General features: G+C 48.6%; 1 protein-coding gene across 1 annotated transcript in view; it reads left to right on the plus strand.

Moving 5' to 3' along the window:
* Positions 1-5,119: 5,119 nt before the first annotated feature.
* Positions 5,120-20,099, plus strand: part of LOC138807041 (cadherin-3-like) — a 41,983-nt gene continuing 27,003 nt past the window's right edge. The window contains exons 1-2 of the mRNA XM_069992614.1: positions 5,120-5,202; positions 5,410-5,530. Of these exons, the coding sequence (XP_069848715.1) occupies positions 5,152-5,202; positions 5,410-5,530 (172 nt within the window). The 5' untranslated portion in view covers positions 5,120-5,151. The remainder of the gene's footprint in view (positions 5,203-5,409; positions 5,531-20,099) is intronic.

Here is a 20,099-nt window from a genome sequence, read left to right on the forward strand (position 1 = left end):
AATAGTGCTGTTATAAACCTGGGTTTTTTTGTGTGTGTTTTTTGCCAGTCCTGGGGCTTGAACTCAGGGCCTGGACTCTGTCCCTGAGCTTCTTTTGCTCAAGGCTAGCACTGTGCCACTTCCAGCTTTTTCTGTTTATGTGTTACTAAGGAATTGAACCCAGGGCTTTGTGTGTGCTAGGCAAGCACTCTGCCACTAAGCCACACTAAGCAGGTTTATAGCAGGTATATATCTCCAAGTCCCTAATTTTACTTCTTTGGGGAATGTACCAGAAATAAAATTTGATGGATCATATAGTATTTCTATTGTTTTCTTTTTCATTTTTTGTGTGCTGGTCATAGGGCTTGAACGCAGTGCCTGAGTATTGTCCTTGAGCTTGTTTTACTCAGTTCTAGTACTTTACCACTTGAGCTACAGGAAGTGGTGCTGTGGCCACAGCTCCACTTCCAGCATTTTTGGTGGTTAATTGGAGATAAGAGTTCTACAGATTTTCCTGTCTAGCTTGGGTGCTATCCTTGTTCCTTGTGCTCTTCAGCTCAAGGTGAGTGTTCTACCGCTTGAGCCACAGCACCACTTCTGGTTTTCTAGTGGTTTATTGGAGATAAAAGAGTCTCATGGAGGGGCTGGGAAGGTGGCTCAGTGGTAGAGCACTTGCCTTGCATGCTCGAGGCCCTGGGTTTGATTCCTCAGCATCACATAAGAAAAAAGCCGGAAGTGGCGCTGTGGCTCAAGTGGTAGAGCGCTAGCCTTGAGCTGAAGAGCTGAGGGACAGCACCCAGGCCCAGAGTTCAGGCCCCACGACCGGACCCCCCCCCAAAAAAAAAAAAAAAAGAGTCTCATGGACTTTTCTGCCAGGGCTGGCTTTGAACCACGATCCTCAGATCTCAGGCTCTTGAGTAGCTAGGATTATAGACATGCTCTACTGGAGCCAGTCTTTCTTTCTTCCTCTTTCTTTCTTTCTTTCTTTCTTTCTTTCTTTCTTTCTTTCTTTCTTTTCTTTCTTTCTTTCTTTCTCTCTTCTTTTTTTGCCAGTCCTGGGGCTTGAACTTAGGGTCTGGGCACTGTCCCTGAGCTCTTCAGCTCAAGGCTAGCTTTCTACCACTTGAGCCACAGCACCATTTTTGGCTTTTTCTGTTTATGTGGTACTGAGGAATGGAACCCAGGGCTTTATACACATGAGGCAAGCACTCTACCACTAAGTCACATTCCCAGCCCTATTTTTCTTTTTAATTGACACAAAATCCATATTTCTGTTCACAGTGTGGTGGCTGCAAACAAGTCTACCATGTGTGGTGGTTCTATTTTAAATGTTTGTAATGCTCATTCTCTCTTCCATCGTAGCTGCACCGGTTTACATTCCCACCAGCAGGGCACAAGTGTTCCTCCACACTTACTCTCCCCCCCTCCCTTTCTCTCTTTCCCTCCCTTTCTCCATCTCTCTTTCTTTACTCAGGCTTCAAGTCAAGGTCATAGCCTGGGTGCTGTCCCTTCGCTTTTTCAGCTCAAGGCTGGTGTTCAACCACTTAAGCCACAGCTCCACTTCCATTTTTGGTGGTTAATAAGAACTAAAGAGTCTCATGGACTTTCCTGCCCAGGCTAGCTTTGAACCATGATCCTCTGATCTCAGCCTCCTGAGGAGCTGGGATTATAGCCCTGAGCCATCAATGCTCAGATGCTGTCTACTTTTTAATTTGATCTCTCCATAATGACCAACCAAACCCAAATCATTCCAACTGTTATTTTCCTGGATGCCTGCAATAGACTCCAAGGACCTCCCAGCTTCTGCCCTGGTCCCCAAAAGTTTCCTTCCCACTCAAAACCAGCAGAGGCTTCCTCCCTCCCACCCACCCAGAGTACAGGCCAAAGTCTGACAGTGGTGACCGGCTCTGTACAGTGCTCTCCACATTCCCCAAATCTCTGACTCATTTCCTACTTGCTCTTCTACTCCAGTCCCATTAACATTTTTTTTTTCTGTTCCTTATAATCTACTGCCTCCAGGCATTCTGGTTCTCTTCACATCCTAGTTGTAGCTTGTTCTATTACTTCCTTGGGATCTTTGGTGCAATGTCCACTGTCTTCTTTATGAGGCCTGTGGCATTTTGTGTTTGCTCTCTGCTGGGAATGGTGGGTGTAGCTCAGTGGTAGAGCTCTAGGTTCAGTTCCCAGCATCGAGATAAGAAGAGAGGAAGAAAAGGTTTGAGAATGAGAAAAGAGGAGGGGGAAGTGGGGGAGGAGGGGAGAAAGGGAAGTTGGACTAATTCTGTGACAGTTACCTGTACAGAATGACTCCTAGGGACCCTGCCACCTGGGATTTGTTTCCTCCCCAGAGCTCTTTGGAGGTTTGATGGATGCAGCGTGGATCCAGGGTGGGAAGGCAGATTGCTGGCTAGGCTATTTTCCCCTCAATCTCCCTGCTCTGTGCTGAGCACTGCTGTACTGGGGAGGGGGCCCACACTCCCTCCACCCTTCAGCATCCTGTGTCCCCACCCTTGGACGTCCAGCAACACCATGTCCTCTCTTTTCCCCTCATCCTCAAAGCAGCAACACCTTTCTGCCATTGCTGGGGTTTGGTACCTTCACACCTCTTTATCTGCTTTCCAACCCTACTTTTTTTTTATATTTATTTTAAACAGTCTTAGGACTTGAACTCAGGGCCTGGCACTGTTCCTGAGCTTCTTTTGCTCAAGGCTAGCACTCTATCACTTGAGTCACAGTACCACTTGCGGCTTTTTTCCTTCTGTTTCTGTGGTACTGAAGAATTGAACCCAGGGCTTTTCATGCATGCTAGGCAAGCACTCTACCACTAAGCCACCTTCCCAGGCCCTCCAACCCTACCTTCTGTCCATCCACGTGCACTTCCGGTTCTATCTTTGGTCAACCCAGCACTGTCACGATCACACCAAATTACCCATTTTTTCCTCTTCTAGCCTTTACACTCTGGGCTGGAAAATCCAAGGGTGACAGGACTTTCTTGTGTCCGGTTTGCCACTCAATCTCCTCCAGTGCTTGGCAGGTAGCAGGCAGTCGGGAACTGTAACTCAAATCCATGGAGTGAAATGAGTGACTGAACCGCCGCCAAGGGGCAGCTCGGGACAGGACAGCGAGGCGGTGCAGCGGCGGGCAGAGGCGCTGAGTGTCAATTCCCGGCCTGGTCTCTCGGCCCCCTGCCCGGAATGCTGAGTGCCCGGGAAGATGGCGGAAATGAGCGCCCGGCACAGCTCTCCAGCCGGGTGTTTACTTAATTAGGGTCTGCATCCCGAGGCTCGTTTGTGTTTAATGGCTTTGTCTGGCTCCGGGAGGGGGGGGCGGGTCGCCCCCCACGTTCGGCCTGGGCGTGCGCCATTGCGCCCCCCCCCCGGTAGGGACAGAGCCCCCCTCCACCTCCGCAGGACCCGGAGGCGACCCACCAGCGGTCCTGATCACGCAGCGCTCCCCGGACACCAGCTGCCAATTGCTCGCTTTACCCTCCGCTGTGAAATTGAAGGCTTCTCATTTTCTTAGTGGAGGAAGGAGGGGTGGCTCAGGCAGGAGAGAACCCGCCGGCCAAATGAGCCAGATCCTAGAGCTGCAACAGCAAGCCACATCGGACCGTGCTCTAGATGTCAGGTACTGAGTTTAGTGCTTTTCGTGTGTGAGTTCATTTTGCTCCAAATTCTTGAAAGAGCAGTGGCCTCATAGCTCCATGAACAGATGGAGAATGGTCCCCAGATTGGGCCCCATGATTGTCCTCACCCATGTCCCCTAGAACAGGTAGGTAAAGGCACAAACCCCCTATATCTGAGCTGGGAAGAAAGAAGGGGAAGAACAAAGCAGCAGTATCCTGGGATTCTCCAGGGAGCTCAGGTCTTTACAAGAAATGTGGCCCTGGGCTGGAAATCTCAGCTCGATGGGGAAAAGGTGGAGTGACTGAGTCTTAGGGCAGTTTCTATGTCCTGGGCCCACTTGTGTGCTGCCAAGAAGAAAAGCCCTTCACGTTTAACGAGGAAGGAGCCCCAGGATCTGTGGTTTACCTCGCAGGAAGGGTGTAGGGGAACTGTCGATGAAGAATATAACTTTTTAATGTAGATTATATAAGGTATTCTACGTGAATAAAAGCTGCGTTTAAAAATTGGTCTTGTTTGCATTTTACATAACGATGATACGTTATCTCTGGTACTAGGGCTTGAACTCTTGGCCTGGCACTAGGTTTTCTTTTTGCTCAAAGCTAGAGCACTCTAACCCTTGAGCCGTAGCTCCACTTGTTTTGTTTTTTGTTTTCTGGTTAATTGAAGAGTCTTACAGACTTTGTCTGCGGGGGCGGGGGGGACTGGTTTCAAACGGTGATCCTCGGGTCTCAGCTTCTTGACAAGCTAGGGTTCCAGGTGTGAGTCACCAATGCCTGGCGAGGAAGCGTTATATATTGGGGGAGTTGGGGTGGGGGAGAGAGGAATTTGCTAGAAACTACGGGGCTAATGGCGACTCAGCATCCCCCTACCTCGCGCCCAGCCCCGGCCTCCTCTGCTGGCCTGGCACTGGGTCCGCTGCGGGGCGGACTCGAGGATTCTCCCGCAAGGTGATAGGCTGGTCCAATGCGCCCCCCTCCCCCGAGACATCCCCCCTCCCGCCAGTTTTAAACCCTGGTCCTCGGGGCGGGAGCGCGTGGACGGTGGGCAGACCCCGGAGTAGCGGGTGTTGGGGGGGGACACACACCCCGACTCCAGCCAAGCTCAAAGGGAATCTCTGCTTTCGGTCCGACTCAGATCCGTCTTCCCCCTTCCACACCCTCCTCCCCGCTGTCACCGCAAAGCAAAGAAATCTTTGTCTCCCGCTGAGGAATGGAGTGATTTTTTTCTCTCTCTCCTTTGAATCCCCAACCTTCGAGACCCTCCGAGTTCCAGCTGGGAACAACTCCAGCACTGCCCCAGCGCCCGCGAACGCCCACCGGGGAAGGCGGATGGGGGCTCACCGAAGGCCCCAGGCGCGCCCGTCGCGGCCCCACCTGCCAGGGGGCGGGGCCTCGTGACGCTGGGCCAATCAGCGCCCACCTGCGCTCACCTGGCCCCCCCCCCTCCCGCGGGCGAGCGGCGCGGCTCGGAGCCGAGCGCCGCGGAGTTGGGTGGTCGTCGCCGCGCTCTCACCTCGCTTTCTCCCGCGCGCGCGCTCCCCGCAACCATGGGGCTCCTCCGAGAGCGCCTCGGGCCCCTCCTCCTCCTCCTCCTCCAGGTACCCCGGTGCCTGGCCCGCGCCCTAGCGGGGACCGCTCCCTGGAGGGCGGGCGGGGTCCGCACGCCGCCGGGGCGTCGAGGGCCCGCGCGGGGCCGGGCTCCAGGCGGGTCTGGGCAGTCCCCAGAGTTCCGGTGGGGGGGGTCTCCCCGAGATGGGGCACAGCGCTGACCCGGACTCCCCCCCTCTTTATTTTTAACCCTCAAGGCACAGGTTTGCTGGCCTCGGTGCGCAGCCTCCGAGCCGTGCCCGCGGAGCACCGGGGAGGCTGAAGTGACCTTGGAGGCGGCCAGCACCGAACTGGAGCCGGGCCGGGCGCTGGGGCCAGGTAAGACCCTGCCAGAGACAGCCCGCGAGGAACCGCCGCGCACGGGACCGCACGCCGCCCGCGCCAGGGGTGTCCGGGCCGGGACAGGGCACTTTCGGAGTCTCAGATCCCGGGGAGGCGCAGAAGGCGTGTGAGGGGGGGCTGAGGGTGTGTGTGTGTGCGTGCGTGCGCGTGCATGCATGGCTGTCGGACCCGGCTGGGCAGAGAGACGCCCCCCTAACATCCAGTCCCTCTTTGCCCCCGCAGCCGACGCTTGCTTTGACCCCTCGGTGCCGAGTAGCTGAGCCCCTCACCCAGCCCCGACGTACCGAGCCCTCCCTGGCTGGCCCCAGCCGAGGAATGCGCGATCCGCATTCCTTCCCCAGCCCCCGCGCAGGTGTGGGGATGAGCCTTGCCCCAGCAGCCCCCTTCGCCCCTCTCGGGCCCCCTTTGTGAACCGTGCTTTGTGTCTCCGACAGACAGACCCGGTCTGTTTCTCTTCTCTTTGCTCCCCTCCCCCGCCCCCCTTCTTCCCGGGCAGCTAGCTGGAATGCACTCTTAACCCTGCCCTTCCCGGAGGGTCTGCTCCCCCTGCCGCACGTCTGCCTGCCTACAAAGGACCTGGCACACCTGGGCTGAGGCCATCACGTATGGGGGGGTACGGCTGCTCCCCAAAGTCTTGGGACTGGGATGGTAGATCAATTGGGGAGGGGGGGGGTGAGTGTAGGAGAACCAGAAGGCCTTGGGCAATAGAGAAGGGGGAGGAGAGATCAAAGCACATTTTTGATCTGCCAGTTACTCATTTTCCTCACTCAAGTTCAAGAACTTGAGAGTGGGGGGGACTTTGGTGTGGGGAACCAGTGTGTCATGAGACTTGAGAAGTTGCCGCTGGCCGGTGAGGGTGCTCTTTACCTCTAAGCGGAGAGAACAATTGGGGATTTCAACACAGAATCAAATCCAAGCCATAAAACAGGGGTGTAACTTGGGGGGGACGTCCACTGCAGAACTCCCCCTGTGGAGAGGACCTACAGTTTAACCCGCTTTCAAAACGTTCAGAATGGTGGCCACTTAGCATTTTTTCTAATGTTTCTATCAACATAATCCTTATCCACCTCTCAGCACAAATGCCCACAGCTTGAACGTGGGGGTGTCCGTTCCTAGGGATAGAAAGGCCCTTCTTTGTTTCTCTAAGGAGGATTGGGGGCCTGGAGTCTGTGGAAACCTTTAAAAAAAAATCTTCCCCCAAATAGCTCAGCAGATTGACAAAACAATTAACACCCAGGCTGGGCCAAGCTGCCTAAACCCTTGGCTGCAGGGAGCTGAGCTGAGGCATAAGAGGCCATGCACCATAAACTTTCAATTCTTGCACATGGCTTTATTACTGGCTGGCTAACAAACTGCAACTGAGCCAACCTGTAAAAATGTGAACTTGGGCAGGGCCCCAAATCCAATTCCGGCTCCCTGAGGAAGCTTTATTGCTAACCAGACCTCCGCCAAATCTCCCCCCCCCCCCACATTGTCCAAGTATTCTACTAGCCTCTGAGAGCCCTCTATGGTTTTTGAGCGTTGTCATGTCAGCACTTTATCTTTCTTACTGAAGCGGGAACTATCAGATTCACAGCCACTTCTCTAGGCTCCAGGTTGTTGGGGAAAGCCGTAATGAGGTTTTCGATTTCATGGTTGAATTGGTGGAGCGCTTCCTGGTGACGTCAGGCATTGTAAACCTTTTGAGGAAACTCAACTTTCTCAGGTGTCTGGGTTTAGGGTTGTGAAAATGGTGGAATCAGGCCAGAAACATAGCTGGTTCATGAAACAGTGGGCGAGTATGTAGGCTTACCTTGACTCTCTCCACAAAGGTGACTGGTTCTTAAGGCAGGCTGACTGAAACGGGGTGCCCCTTTTATTTTAAGGGAGAACAAATTAATTGAGACTCCCCAAGCTGGATGTGGTGGTACCTGTCTGTAATCCTAGCAATTTAGAAGTTGAGGATCTTTTAAACCCAAGGATTCAGGGTGATCTGGGCAACATAGAAAGACTTCTCTCTTAAAAAAATGAACAAGCTGGGCACTGGAATCCTAGCTACTCAAGAAGCTGAGATCTGAGGATCAAGGTTTGAAGCCAGCCTGAATTGCAAAGTCCATGAAACTATTTCTTTACAATTAACCACCAAAAAATGCCAAAAGTAGAGCAGTAGCTCAGGTGGTAGAGTGTTAGTTAGCCTTGAGCAAAATAAAGCTAAAGGACAGTGTCTAGGCCTTGAGTTCAAGCCCCAAGTTCAACCCACACAAAACAAATAGGCCTGGGGATATGTAGCTCAGTGGTAGAGTAAGGTCCTGGATTTGATCCCAGCAATGTAAAAATAAATTAAAATTGTAAAGAAAGAAACTCCACAACAAAAATGTTTGTCTTCAACAACAGATTTCCATCTCCCTCTCCCCATTCCTAGTTACCCAAACAAAGGCTTCCCACTTTGGATCCAGCCAGGTGGAAAGGGTTACCTTTCAGGCACGTACAGAATCTTAAATGTGGCCAGGCAGGCAAGTTTCCATATTGCTAAGGAACAGTTGCCCCTGGGTTATGAATATTATGGGTGTCTCTGAAGTTGAGCTAAAAAAAAAGCTTTAATTAATGCCTTGTTTGTATGTGCATCTTTCCCTTCAAAGGCCTTCTACAACTCCGAGCTTGCTTTATCGTAACATTCCTTTGAAGCAGGCAAGGTAAATATTAAATACTTTGAGCTTTTAATCTCAGAGTTGGTACTTGAGAAATTCTATAACCTAACCCTATCAGAGGTTTAAAAGATGGAGAGAGATATCAGAGGTTTGAAAGATGGAGAGACGGAGGCACAGCTTAATGGCTTCAGTTTGCTCACCTTGGACAGCTTGGGAACTCAAAAGAAGGGCTTCCAGACATAACTTTTACCTCTTGGTCTATGCCTGGAGCCCAGCACTTAATAAGATGTCTATAGGTCTTTGCAAGAATCATAACAACCTTTCAAGTTGAGCCCATTTTGCAGAAGAAACCTAAGAGGTGTGGTTTTTCCAGCCATTGCTGTTATGCCCAGCTGAGCTCTGAATGGTAGTTGCTGAGTTCTCTGGCTGAGATCTGAGAACCTCAGTTCAAAGCCAGCCTGGCCACACAAATTTGAGAGGGACTCATCTCCAATTAACCAGCAAAAAGCCAGAAGTGGAAGTGTGGTTCCAGTGGAAGAGTGATGGCCTTGAGTGAAAAAGCTAAGCAAGAACATGAGGCCCTGAGTTCAAGTCTCAGCACTGGTACATGCTCTCTCCCTGTTACCACCACCCCCTTGCCAAGATAGAACGATGATTCCCTGAATAACAATACTTATGTGAGCTCTTAAGTTTTTGTTGTTGTTGTTGTTGTAAAATTTCCCAGAAGCATTTTTCTTCTTTCTTTCTTTCTTTCTTTCTTTCTTTCCTTTCTTTCTTTCTTTCCTTTCTTTCTTTCTTTCTTTCTTTCTGTTAGTTGTGGGACTTGAACTCTGGGCCTGGGCGCTGTCCTTCAGCTCAAGGCTAGCACTCTACCACTTGAGCCACAGTGCCACTTCCTTTTCTGAGTGGTTTATTGGAGATAAGAGTCTCAGAGACTTTCCTGCCCAGGCTGACTTTGAACCGTGATCCTCAGATCTCAGCCTCCTGAGTAGCTAGGATTACAGGCGCCCAGCTTCCAGAAGCATTTTTATAGAGGGTATGAGCTTGGATGCAGTATAAGAGTCCTAGTATGAGCACTTGACTATATGGAGAGTGAGAGTCAAACGAAGAAGGAAATGGAGCAGCAATGTTTCCCTGACACTGTGCATGTCACAGTCCTTCAGATTGGGTCTAGAAGCAAAGAGGAAAGGTGGGAGGAAGAAACTTGTTTGGTCTTGGTGCAGTAACTGGACATGTGGAACGTCCATTGATTTCCTGGCCAGCACTGTTGTATCCCCGCTTCATGAAGGCCTAGCACATCCACCTTAGCCTCTGGGTTAGATTGAAAGCTCATCCCCCAAAAACTTCAAAGTTCATTAGTAAATCCCAACTAAGCTGAGTTAAGGTTAAGATGATTATGTTTATTTCATCTTTAAGCTAAAAACTGCCTTTTAGTGTGGAGCCTATGCTTTAGTTCTACCCTTTATTTATGTTTCATTCTCTCAGTAAACCTGTATTTAGCCTCTGTAGGTGCCAGGGTCTGTGGTAGAACTGCTGTGACCACAGTGCATAAACAAAGTTCTTGCCCTTGAGTGGCTTCCAGTCTAACCTTGGATACTTAGTATGCTAATGGCTGCCTTGCTAAGCTGCCAGAGCTAACTTCCCCTGGGTTGGAGAATGGAGTCCCTGGGGCCAGCAGCCTGAAGGCCAGACTTAAATCCTGGTTGGCTGCCTCCATGGCCCCGGGGGATTTCATGGTGCCCATACATGTGAATGTTGGGGAACTGAGCCAGAAGGGCAGCAGAGTAGGGCTGGTTTTCAAGACTGTCACCAGGGATCGTGTCTGGGGAGCAGGTCTCAAGCCTCCCATCTCCCTTCCCACCTTCTTACCGGGCTCTGTGTTCCTAGGATACCAAGGCAGGTGTCCTTACCTTCCAGCCAGAAGGAAGGTCTTGCCTATGATGAGCAGGGCCAGAAACCAAAGCTCTGCCAAGTGTCTAGAGAGTGGTGGAAGAGAAGGGAGAAAAGGGCCTCCCCTGCTTGTACCAGTTGAGGCTCCTTTCCTGGGTTGAATAATCTCTGTGCAGAGACTTACTGTTAGGAAAGAGTATTACATTAAAGTGCCCAAACCTCTGGTCCTTGCTACTTAGAGATCTGAGAATCAAAGTCTGGAGTCAGCTGTGGCAGGAAAGTCCCTGAGACTATTATTTTCAGTTAACCAGCAAAAAACTGCAAGCAGAGGTGTGGCTCAAGTGGTTGAACAAAAAAAGCCTGGTGACAGCTGAAGGCCCTGAGTTCAAGCCCCAGGACTGGAAAAACAAGAACATGTCCAAGTGCTAAACTGGATGACCTACCAATTTCAAATGCCCATAAACCTACACAGATCCAGAAACTTGATTAACAACACCTTGAACTCTGTGTAAGAGTGGCATGCTATGTCCTGTTGGGGCTGGCTTCTTCCATGGCATATTGGACGTCATTGTAGTTGATTCTCATATTCTATCCATCATGGACTGATACAGTTGCACCAGTGGTGGGCCTTTGAGAGCAGCTTCGGTATTGGGGATGACCCCAGAGCTCTGTGGCTACCAGGCAGGTGCTCTTGTCATTGCACTACAGCTCCTCTGTGAACATTTGTATACACGTCTGTAGCTGAACCTACTACTCCTATATGTTAGGGGTCTACCAGGAACACAGTTTCTGTGTTTGTTATGGGTTTCCAGAACCATCTCAGCATTCTGGTACTGTAGTGGGTAGTTGGCTTTTCTGGGTCCTGCAGTAGCTGAGTCTCTTGGATTTGCTGCCCCAGCTATCTCCTTACCAGCCCCGACCTTATGCTCAGACATTGTAGGTCTTTGTTAGACACTTGGTCCTTTGTTTGGGGAGAGAATATCTTACTATTGTTTGGTTTGTTGTTGTTGTTGTTGTTGTTGTTGTTTGGGAGGGGTGCCTGTCATGGGGCTTGAACAGGGGGCCTGGGTCTGTGAGCTCAGGGCTAGAGCTTTACTATTTAAGCCACAGCTCAACAAGTTTTCAAGCAGTTAATTGGAGATAAGAGTGACTTTGACTTTCCTGCCCTGGCTGGCTTGGAATGATGATCCTCAGATCTCAACCTCCTGAGTAGCTAGGATTACAGGTGTGAACCACCAGCTTGGGCTTTATCTTGCCATCTTTTGTTCTGAAGCTAATGGTTTGGGTGTTGTTGTTTGTTTGTTTGTCTAAAGTAGGAAGGAAAGGGCTTTGACTTTCTTGGAGGGTGGACCACATTTTCCCTGGGTGGAGATTTTTTTTATCCTAGCCTGTGTGGAAGGAGAATCAGTCTTCTGATTTTGGCAATGGGATGGTCAGGTCCAACTCTTTGTTCATAGTAGGAAGCAGTGACGTACAAAAAACCCAAAAGCCAAGGTGAGCTGGTCATTCAGCCAGCAGCCACTTGGTGCTAGATATTGAGAGGTAAGCAAGGCCCATGGCTCCTTGGCTTTGAGCTCCTACTTTAGAGGAGAATACAGGTCAGCCAACAGACAGTTTTAATAGTGACTCCTCCATTTACCAACTGTCCCTTGACCACCTACTAAGTGGGCCAGTCCTACTGTGTGCAGGGGATACGGTAGTGAACAAAGATGGGAGGAAACCCAAGCCTCAAAGGCCACTTCAGTGCTAGTGAAAAAGACATAAAATAAGCTGAGTGAGTGTGTGTGTGAGACAGAGAAAGAGAAAGAGAGAGAAAGAAAAAAAAAAAAAAAGAAAATGGGAGTGGGGGGAGATTGAGTGGTGATGAGAAGAAATGATTTAGGGAGTTGCTCACATGTTTCTGGAATGGCCTGTAGGAAGTGGCCAGGCTACACACTGGGGAGGAGTTAGGAGATTGGAGCAGGATGGGCTACAGGGAAAGTTCTGGCATTAAAGACAGCAGAGTGGGTTCCATTAACGTAAATATGCATACATGTCATCCGGCTGGAGTGTAAAGCAGGGACAGCCAAGTGAGCAGCGGCTTGGAGTTGTCAAGCAGAGGCCGAGGCCGCTGGGAAAGCTGGGAAAGGTGGAAGGATTCCTAACATCTTGGAACCAGAAAGTAGGGCTTCTGCCTCCTGTCTTTCATTTAGTCATAGGGATGGATGGCCAACCTGAGCTGTGGGGCTGATAAGCAAGGAGTTTAAAGATGTCCACCCACTATGTATATATGGACAGGCCAAAATGAACTCTTTTGTACTGCTCATGCAACTAATTGATATTAATAAAATGTTAACAACGACAACCAGAATGCCATTTATTGAGTGCTTGCTGCACTTTCAATCATACTCTGAGCTTTTTAATAAGCTCCTTTCATCCTCCTAAAAGCCTCACTGGGCAGGTGGAATTGGCCCCATTTATCTGGTTTGGAAACTCAAGGTTTAATATGTTGTGTTACTTCTCCATAGTCAGTCAGTAAATTTATGGAGCCTTGAACCCAGCTCTACATCCTGAGTGTGAAGTACCAAGCCAGTGGGTATCAGAGTGTGAGAGGAAGACTGGAAAGAGTTAACTTCTGACCCAAGTGCTTTGAATTTCTGCTCCCTCTCCAGGCCTCTGGTAATCACCAGTAGCAGGCACAGAGGTGGGGGGCAGAGCACGTCTGGTCAAGAGCTCTGGCCTCCCTCTTGGAGGAACCCTCCCTCTTGCATGGAAAGGGAGAGTTCAGATTCTAGGCCTGGTAGCACCTACATCACCATTCTTGGCCCAGAATCTATTCATCTTTTGCCTCTCCACCTCCGATTCCCAGTGGAAGAATGTGATCGAATCTCCCCCTCTGCCAAATTCTGCATGCAAAACCCCACAGCTAAAGATCCCTGCAGGCTGCAGCTGTCCTGGTCCCACTGAGCTTCAGGGTGCTAGGGTCTTGCTGCCTACAATGCAGCTTTCTCTCTCCCTTGACCCACTAACATCTGAGCTGGGGTCCCCCATCCAGGAGGTGGGAGTGGGGGTGGCTGGACTGCTTCCTCCTCAGTGGCCCTAGGGACCATATGGAGGAAAGATCTGTTTTCTCCCAGGACTCTGGAGATTGAGGCTGAGGAGTTGTAATCCCAAGGCCTTCCTTCTCTTCCCCCTCAGTCTCAGGATCTCCACTTTGGGTCATTTAAGACTGTCGGCTGGGTGAAGGTGGCTCACTCCTAGAATCCTACTCAGAGGGCTATGACCTGAGGATCAGTGTTAGAGGCCAGCACAGGCAAGAAAGTCCAGGAGTCTTTCTTCAGTTAACCACCAAAAATCTATGGAGCTGTGGCTCTCAAGTGGTAAAGTGTCCACCTTAAGCGAAAAAGTTAATGGATAGCACCTACGCTCTGAGTTCAAACCCCAGTACTTGCACACATACACATACAGATGCACAGACACATACACAGATGGGCAAAGAAGCCAGACATGGTGATGCATGAGGAGACTGGGACAAGAAAATTACAAGTTTGGGACCAACTTGTGCTACATAGTGAAGTTAAAGGTGCAGTCAGTGGTGGAGTCCATGCTTGGCATGTACCATGCCCTTTGTTCACACTCCAACAAAACACACACACACCACAAAGATGAATGTTATCTGTTACCAAGAAACCTTGGAAACCTGTGTTGTACACTTGAGCAAGTAGGAGGCTTATTTTTGCTTAGTTCTGACCTGGTCGCCTCATTTTTATTTTAGAAAGTCTTCCATCCTGTGGAAAAAGTACATACAGTGGTACAAGTATATCTTTTAAAAATTCCTTGTGCTGAGCGCCAGTGGCTCACGCCTGTAATTCTAGCTGCTCAGGAGGCTGAGATCTGAGGATCACAGTTCAAAGCTAGCCCAGGCAGGAAAGTCCATGAGACTCTACTTCAATAAGCCACAAAAATTGGAAGTGGTGCTGTGGCTCAAGTGGTAGAGTGCTGGCCTTGAGCTGAAGAAATCAGGGACAGCCCCCAGGCCCAGAGTTCAAGCCCCACAACTGAACAGAAAAAAAAAAATTCCTTGTACATTGGTTTGTGACACTCTCACTTTGTAGCCTAGACTGGACTCAAACTAGAGATCTTCCTGCCTCAGCCTCCCATGTGCTGAGATTATAGGTGTGTGCTACTATCACTCCTGGCTTACCTTTTTTTTTTTTTTTTTTTTTTAAGTTGACCACATCACCTCCCTGGAGTCATTTAATAGAGAAGCAAGAATTACTGATCAGGGCCGGGCGCTGGTGGCTCACGCCTGTAATCCTAGCTACTCAGGAGGCTGAGATCTGAGGATCGCGGTTCAAAGCCAGCCCGGGCAGGAGAGACCTTGAGACTCCTATCTCCAATAAACTACCACAAAACCGGAAGTGGCGCTGTAGCTCAAGTGGTAGAGTGCTCACTTTGAGCTGAAGAGCTGAGGGACAGCGCCCAGGCCCAGAGTTCAAGCCCCACGACCGACAAAAAAAAAAAAAAAATCAAAAAAAAAAAAAAAAAGAATTACTGATCAGGCAATAGTTTTCATTAGATCTATTCAAAACCTTATCAGATTCTTGTCAAACCCGGCAACAGGGCAGGCCTATGGTGTGTGTCTGGCCACTGGAGAGGAAAAAGGAAAGAGGCGAGGCTTGGTAACTCACTCCAAACTGTGTGGCCTAAGGCAAGTCCCAGCGTAAGGCCCAGGGAGCTTTGAGGTGGGCTCTGTTTGGACAATATGAGGCCTGGCAGAAGGCTCTGTACCCCTGGGCTGAGCGTGGGTGTCAGGCTTCAGGCTGGCTCTCTGTTGAGCTTCCTTTGCATGACTAGCCCTGACTTGTAGCTGCAGGCAAGGGGGGAGATAGGAACCTGTGGGCTCCCCCGTGCAAGCTGGAACAGGTAGCCAGCCCCACACCCTCCTTCCTTTGCACAGTCTTTCAGCTAGGATTCCCAACAACCGACCAAGACCTGCTGTTCTTCTGACTCGTATGGTCTGTCTGCTCACTTCCAGAACTCCTGCCTTTCCCCAGCGTGGATTTAACACTATTCCTACTGCTGTTGGCCTTTGAGTCTGTAGATTGCAAGTTTGGCTGATATTCAGAATTGCCTGGGGAGCAATTTTTTTTATCACTCCACCTCCATATGTGCTACCTTACATTGTTTATGTAGGACTGGTTGGGATTTAAAAAATAACCCATGAATAGCCGGTGCCTGGCGCCTGGCTGCTCACGCCTGTAATCCTAGCTACTCAGGAGGCTGAGATCTGAGGATCACAGTTCAAAGCCAGCCCAGGCAGGAAAGCCCCTGAGACTCTTATCTCCAAAAAACCACTCAAAACTGGAAGTGAAGCAGTGGCTCAAGTGGTACAGTGCTAGCCTTGAGCTAAAGAGCTGAGGGACAGCGTTCAGGCCCAGAGTTCAAGCCCCATGACTGGCAAAAAATGAAAACAAAAAACATGAATAGACAAACTTTTGATTGTTTTTATTTTTTGGCTAGTCTGGGCGCTTGAGCTTAGGGCCTAGGCACTGTTCCTGAGCTTCTTTTGCTCAAGGCTAGCACTCTATCACTTGAGCCACAGCTCCACTTCTGACTTTTTCTGTGCATGTGGTACTGAGGAATCGAACTCAGGGCTTCATGCATGCTAGGCAAGCACTTTACCACTAAGCTACCCTCCCAGTACAACTTTTTATTTTTTTGGCAGACAAATATGTAGCATTTCATTATGTGACAGGTATAGTTCTTAGTACTTTTTATGTGTTGGCTTATTTCATTTTCAAACATCCCTTGAAGAAGATATGATCTGGGTGTCAGTAGCTCATGCTTGTAATACTACTCAGGAGGCTGAGATCTGAGATTGGAGTTCAAAGCCAGATCAGGCAGGAAAGTTCATACGACTCCTACCTACAATTAACTACCAAAAAAGCAGAATGGTGCTATGGTTTAAAGAGGTAAAGCACTAGCTTTGAGCACAAAAGTTTAGGGACAGTGCCCTGAGTTCAAGCCCAAGGACCTACCTCTCCTACCTCCCAAAACAACAACAAAAACACTATGATGACGCTCATTTTACAGGTGTGGAAACTGAAGTCACAGAGGTTAAACTAACTTGCTGTAGGACACACAGCAAATTAAGTAGTGGGTTTGGATTAAAATCTCTGCAGCCTGGTCTGAAACCACTGAACACTACTACTTATCTATCCTAGGAGCTTTCAAACAGGCTCAGTGTTTAAAGCAAGTCCTTGCAGACTTTTCCATACAAAAACTTAAGGGTACCTACGGGAATTTTAAGAATTGGTCTGTGTCATGCATACAAATACCATTCTACAGTTTGCTTTTTAAACTTAGAGTCACAGGCACCATTCCAGACTGTGAAGTTCGCATCCATCTGAGCCATGATTTATGTAGCCAGTTTTCTATTTTTATCTTTTACAGATGTGGTAGGGAGGAGTCACTGTAAAAATTGTAAAATGTTTGGATTTTTTTTTTTTAGAAAGCTATTAGGAACCACCTTATTAGGGAAGATTGTTCTCATAGATGATGGAGTGAATTGGTTGTCTTAACCCCAGATAAATTGAGCTTTTATCATTAACGGTACCCTCAAGTCATGTGCTATAAGTTCAAGATAAAGTAACCAGACCACTTAAAAATTACTGGTTTTCACAGTAACAAGGCTCTTTTTTTTAAGCTCCAATTATATGACTTCAAAAGCATTTGAAATCACCAAATTCAAAAACTATTTAAAGTCCCATGATATTGAAGTAAACTACTAAATCTTACACTAACGCTGCTTTCCCTTGCGTGCTGGGAGTTGCATGGCCATCTTAGTGTGTTTCATTCTCCAGTTCAAAGTCTAGTTAGCAGACATTTTGCTGAAGGACAGTTGATTTCCATTCTTAAACATTCATTTCTGGTCCTATTGTTCCCTTAAGGAGGTCTGAGGAGTTTTTAACTGGATCCCAAATACCACTGTGACGCAAGTCTCAAACAGGGCTGTGGCACTTGAAAAGCTCACATCATTCTAAGACCCATGCGTGATTCAAGCCTTATGTTTCTCTACAAACACGTGAAGTATATGGGGATGGGGATAGGAGCTGGCCAGATGCTCCAGCTTTGCAATTCTGTGGCTTTCTTTAATATTCTACATGTGAATACTTACAGTATAATGTTATTTTACATTTACATTAATATATTGCATATCATATAATTATAATATAAAAGTTTTAATATGTATGTATTAATATTTGTGATACCACTTCAATTTCAGTAGCTGAGGTTTTGTTTTGTTTTTCCGATTGTGGAGCTTGAACTCTAGGCCTGGACGCTATCCTTGAGCTCTTTAGCTCAAAGCTAGTGCTCTACCACTTGAGCCACAGAGCCACTTCTCATTTTCTGGTGGTTAATTGGAGATAAGAGTCTCAAGGACTTTCCTGCCCAGGCTAGCTTTGAACCACAATCCTAAGATCTCAGCCTCCTGCTGGGCGCTAGTGGCTCACGTCTGTAATCCTAGCTACTCAGGAGGGTGAGATCTGAGGATCTCGGTTCAAAGCCAGCCCGGGCAGGAAAGACCATGAGACTCCTATCTCCAATAAACCACTAGAAAACAGGAAGTGGCGCTGTAGCTCAAGTCATAGAGCGCTCGCCTTGAGCTGAAGAGCTGAGGGATAGCACCCAGGCTCAGAGTTCAAGCCCCACACTGACCAAAAAAAAAAAAAAGATCTCAGCCTCCTGAGTAACTAGGATTATAGGCGTGAGCTACTGGCGTCTGGCAGTAGTTGACATTTTTATGAAATATGTCTGTGCTGTAATGTATATGATGCCTGCCTGAGCCCCTAGGCCTGGGTAGACTCTGCTCCTGCCATGGTAATAGAACCTTGGGCAGATTGCTTCACTCTTACCTACTGTGTCTTAGTCTTGCATTGGAAAACAGTGGGAACAAAGGGAACAATTTGGCTGAGTTAAGTTGGTGGCTAAAATGGCATGTAGTAGGCAGATAGAAGTTGGGTGTTAGTGGTATAGTAAGTGATAACTTTGTTACATTTGGACTAAGTTGGAATATATTTTGCATGTACATGTATGTTCACATGTGCCAGTATTGGGACTTGATCTCAGGCTCTTTCCCACTCTTCCTTCACTTTTTCACTCAAGGCTGATGCTTCTCTACCACTTTAGCCACAGCTCCACTTCCAGCTTTTTTTTTTTTTTTTTGGATCCGGTTGTGGGGCCTGAACTCTGGGCCTGGGCGCTGTCCCTCAGCTCTTCAGCTCAAGGCTAGCGCTCTACCACTTGAGCCACAGTGCCACTTCCGGCTTTTTGCTTATGTGGTGCTGAGGAATCGAACCCAGGGCCTCATGCATGCAAGGCAAGCACTCTACCACTGGGCCACCTTCCCAGCCCACTTCCAGCTTTATTGCTGGGTAATCAGAGACTTTTGCTGTCTGGGCTGGTCTCAAACTCATCCTCAGATCTTAGCCTCCTGAGTAGCTAGGATTACAGGCAGGACTCACTGGCACTCAGCTGGAATACATTTCTTTTAGATTGAATTCCTAGAAGGGAAATTGTTGTGTCAAAGGATGTTGGTGGTTTGACAGTTTGGGATGCCTCCATTTTGCCAGGCCAGGCAGTGTTCCACATGATATTGTGATAAGCAAATTCTAATTTTTATTTTATTTTATTTTTGTTGGTCATGGGGCTTGTACTCTTGGCCATGGCGCTGTCCCTCAGCTCAAGGTTAGTGCTCAACATTTTTATGCATTTTATACAGACTGGCAAGAGAGGCAGCAGATAATCATTTGTGAAGTTATCATTAACTATAGTAAATTCTGTATGGATTCAACTTCATACTTCACCATTCTGGATGACCTTGACTTGTCCTTTAATGTTAAGTCATTAACATTTTAAAGTCATGGTCCCTAGGTTTTTTTTCTTTTTTTGGTATGTGTGGGGGTGCCAGTACTGGGGCTTGAACTCAGGGTTTTTGGGCACTGTCCCTGAGCTTCTAGCACTCTATCACTTGAGCCACAGCTCCACTTCCAGCTCTGTTTATGTGGTACTGAGGAATTGAACCCAGGGCTTCATGCATGCTAGTCAAGCACTCTACTACTAAGCCACATTCCCAGCACAGGTCCCTAGTTCTTTTACTTCATCTTGCTTTTTAAAGCAGAACACATCTCCTTTGGTGCTAGCAAAGCACATAGGTATATGCATGTGCTCCCATTTTATTTAGAGACTGGAGGTTAATAAGGGCTGACATGTATTGATAAAGTGCTTACTGTTCAGCAGCTTAAATATCCTACGATGTGGCTTGAACTGCGGGTTAAATGCGCAGCATATTTACTCACCATGTCTTATTGCCACTGCAGCTGGCCCTAAGTTGATCAGCAGGATTTCTGTTCTGGTATGGTCCTTGAGGAGGGAATGTGGTAAACAAGAGCATACTTCATGCTGAACTTTCTTGTGTATGTGCTGGTCCTGGGGCTTGTGCTCAGGGCCTGGGTAATGTTCCTGAACTTTTTTTTTTTCCACTTCTGGCTTTTTGGTGATTAAGTCTCCCAAACTTTCCTGCCAAAAATCTAGGCTGGCTTCTAACTGTGATCCTCAGATCTCAGTCTCCTGAGTAGCTAAAATTATAGGCATAAGCCACCATGGGTTGGCTCAAGGCTGAGCTTTGAATTAGTGATGTTCCAATCCCCCTTGGAGCCTAGCCTGATTCAATCAAATATCTGCGCTTACTGTGGAAAAGCTGGAAGATAAGCAAAGGAGAAAAGGTGTCCTGGCTCAAGTCAGGGCCCAGGTCCACACTGTGTCGTAGCTGGTCCTCCAGCGCTGTTGCTCTTCTACTTGACTGGGTTTGCAGAAGGGCTTTGTCACCCCCAGGTGACAAAGGCTACATACAAATCCCACTCTCAAACTGCATGTCCTCTGCCGTCTAGCCCCGCTCCTCCAGGGTCTTTGTGAAGCCCCTGGCACCAGGGCATCTCCTGGAGATGCTTCTATTCCCCACTAGTCTCCTTGCTTGTAGCCACCAT

The sequence above is a fragment of the Dipodomys merriami genome, unplaced genomic scaffold (assembly GCF_024711535.1).
Source record: "Dipodomys merriami isolate MVZ:Mamm:240054 unplaced genomic scaffold, mDipMer1.0.p SCAF_41, whole genome shotgun sequence".
Classification (NCBI taxonomy): domain Eukaryota; kingdom Metazoa; phylum Chordata; class Mammalia; order Rodentia; family Heteromyidae; genus Dipodomys; species Dipodomys merriami.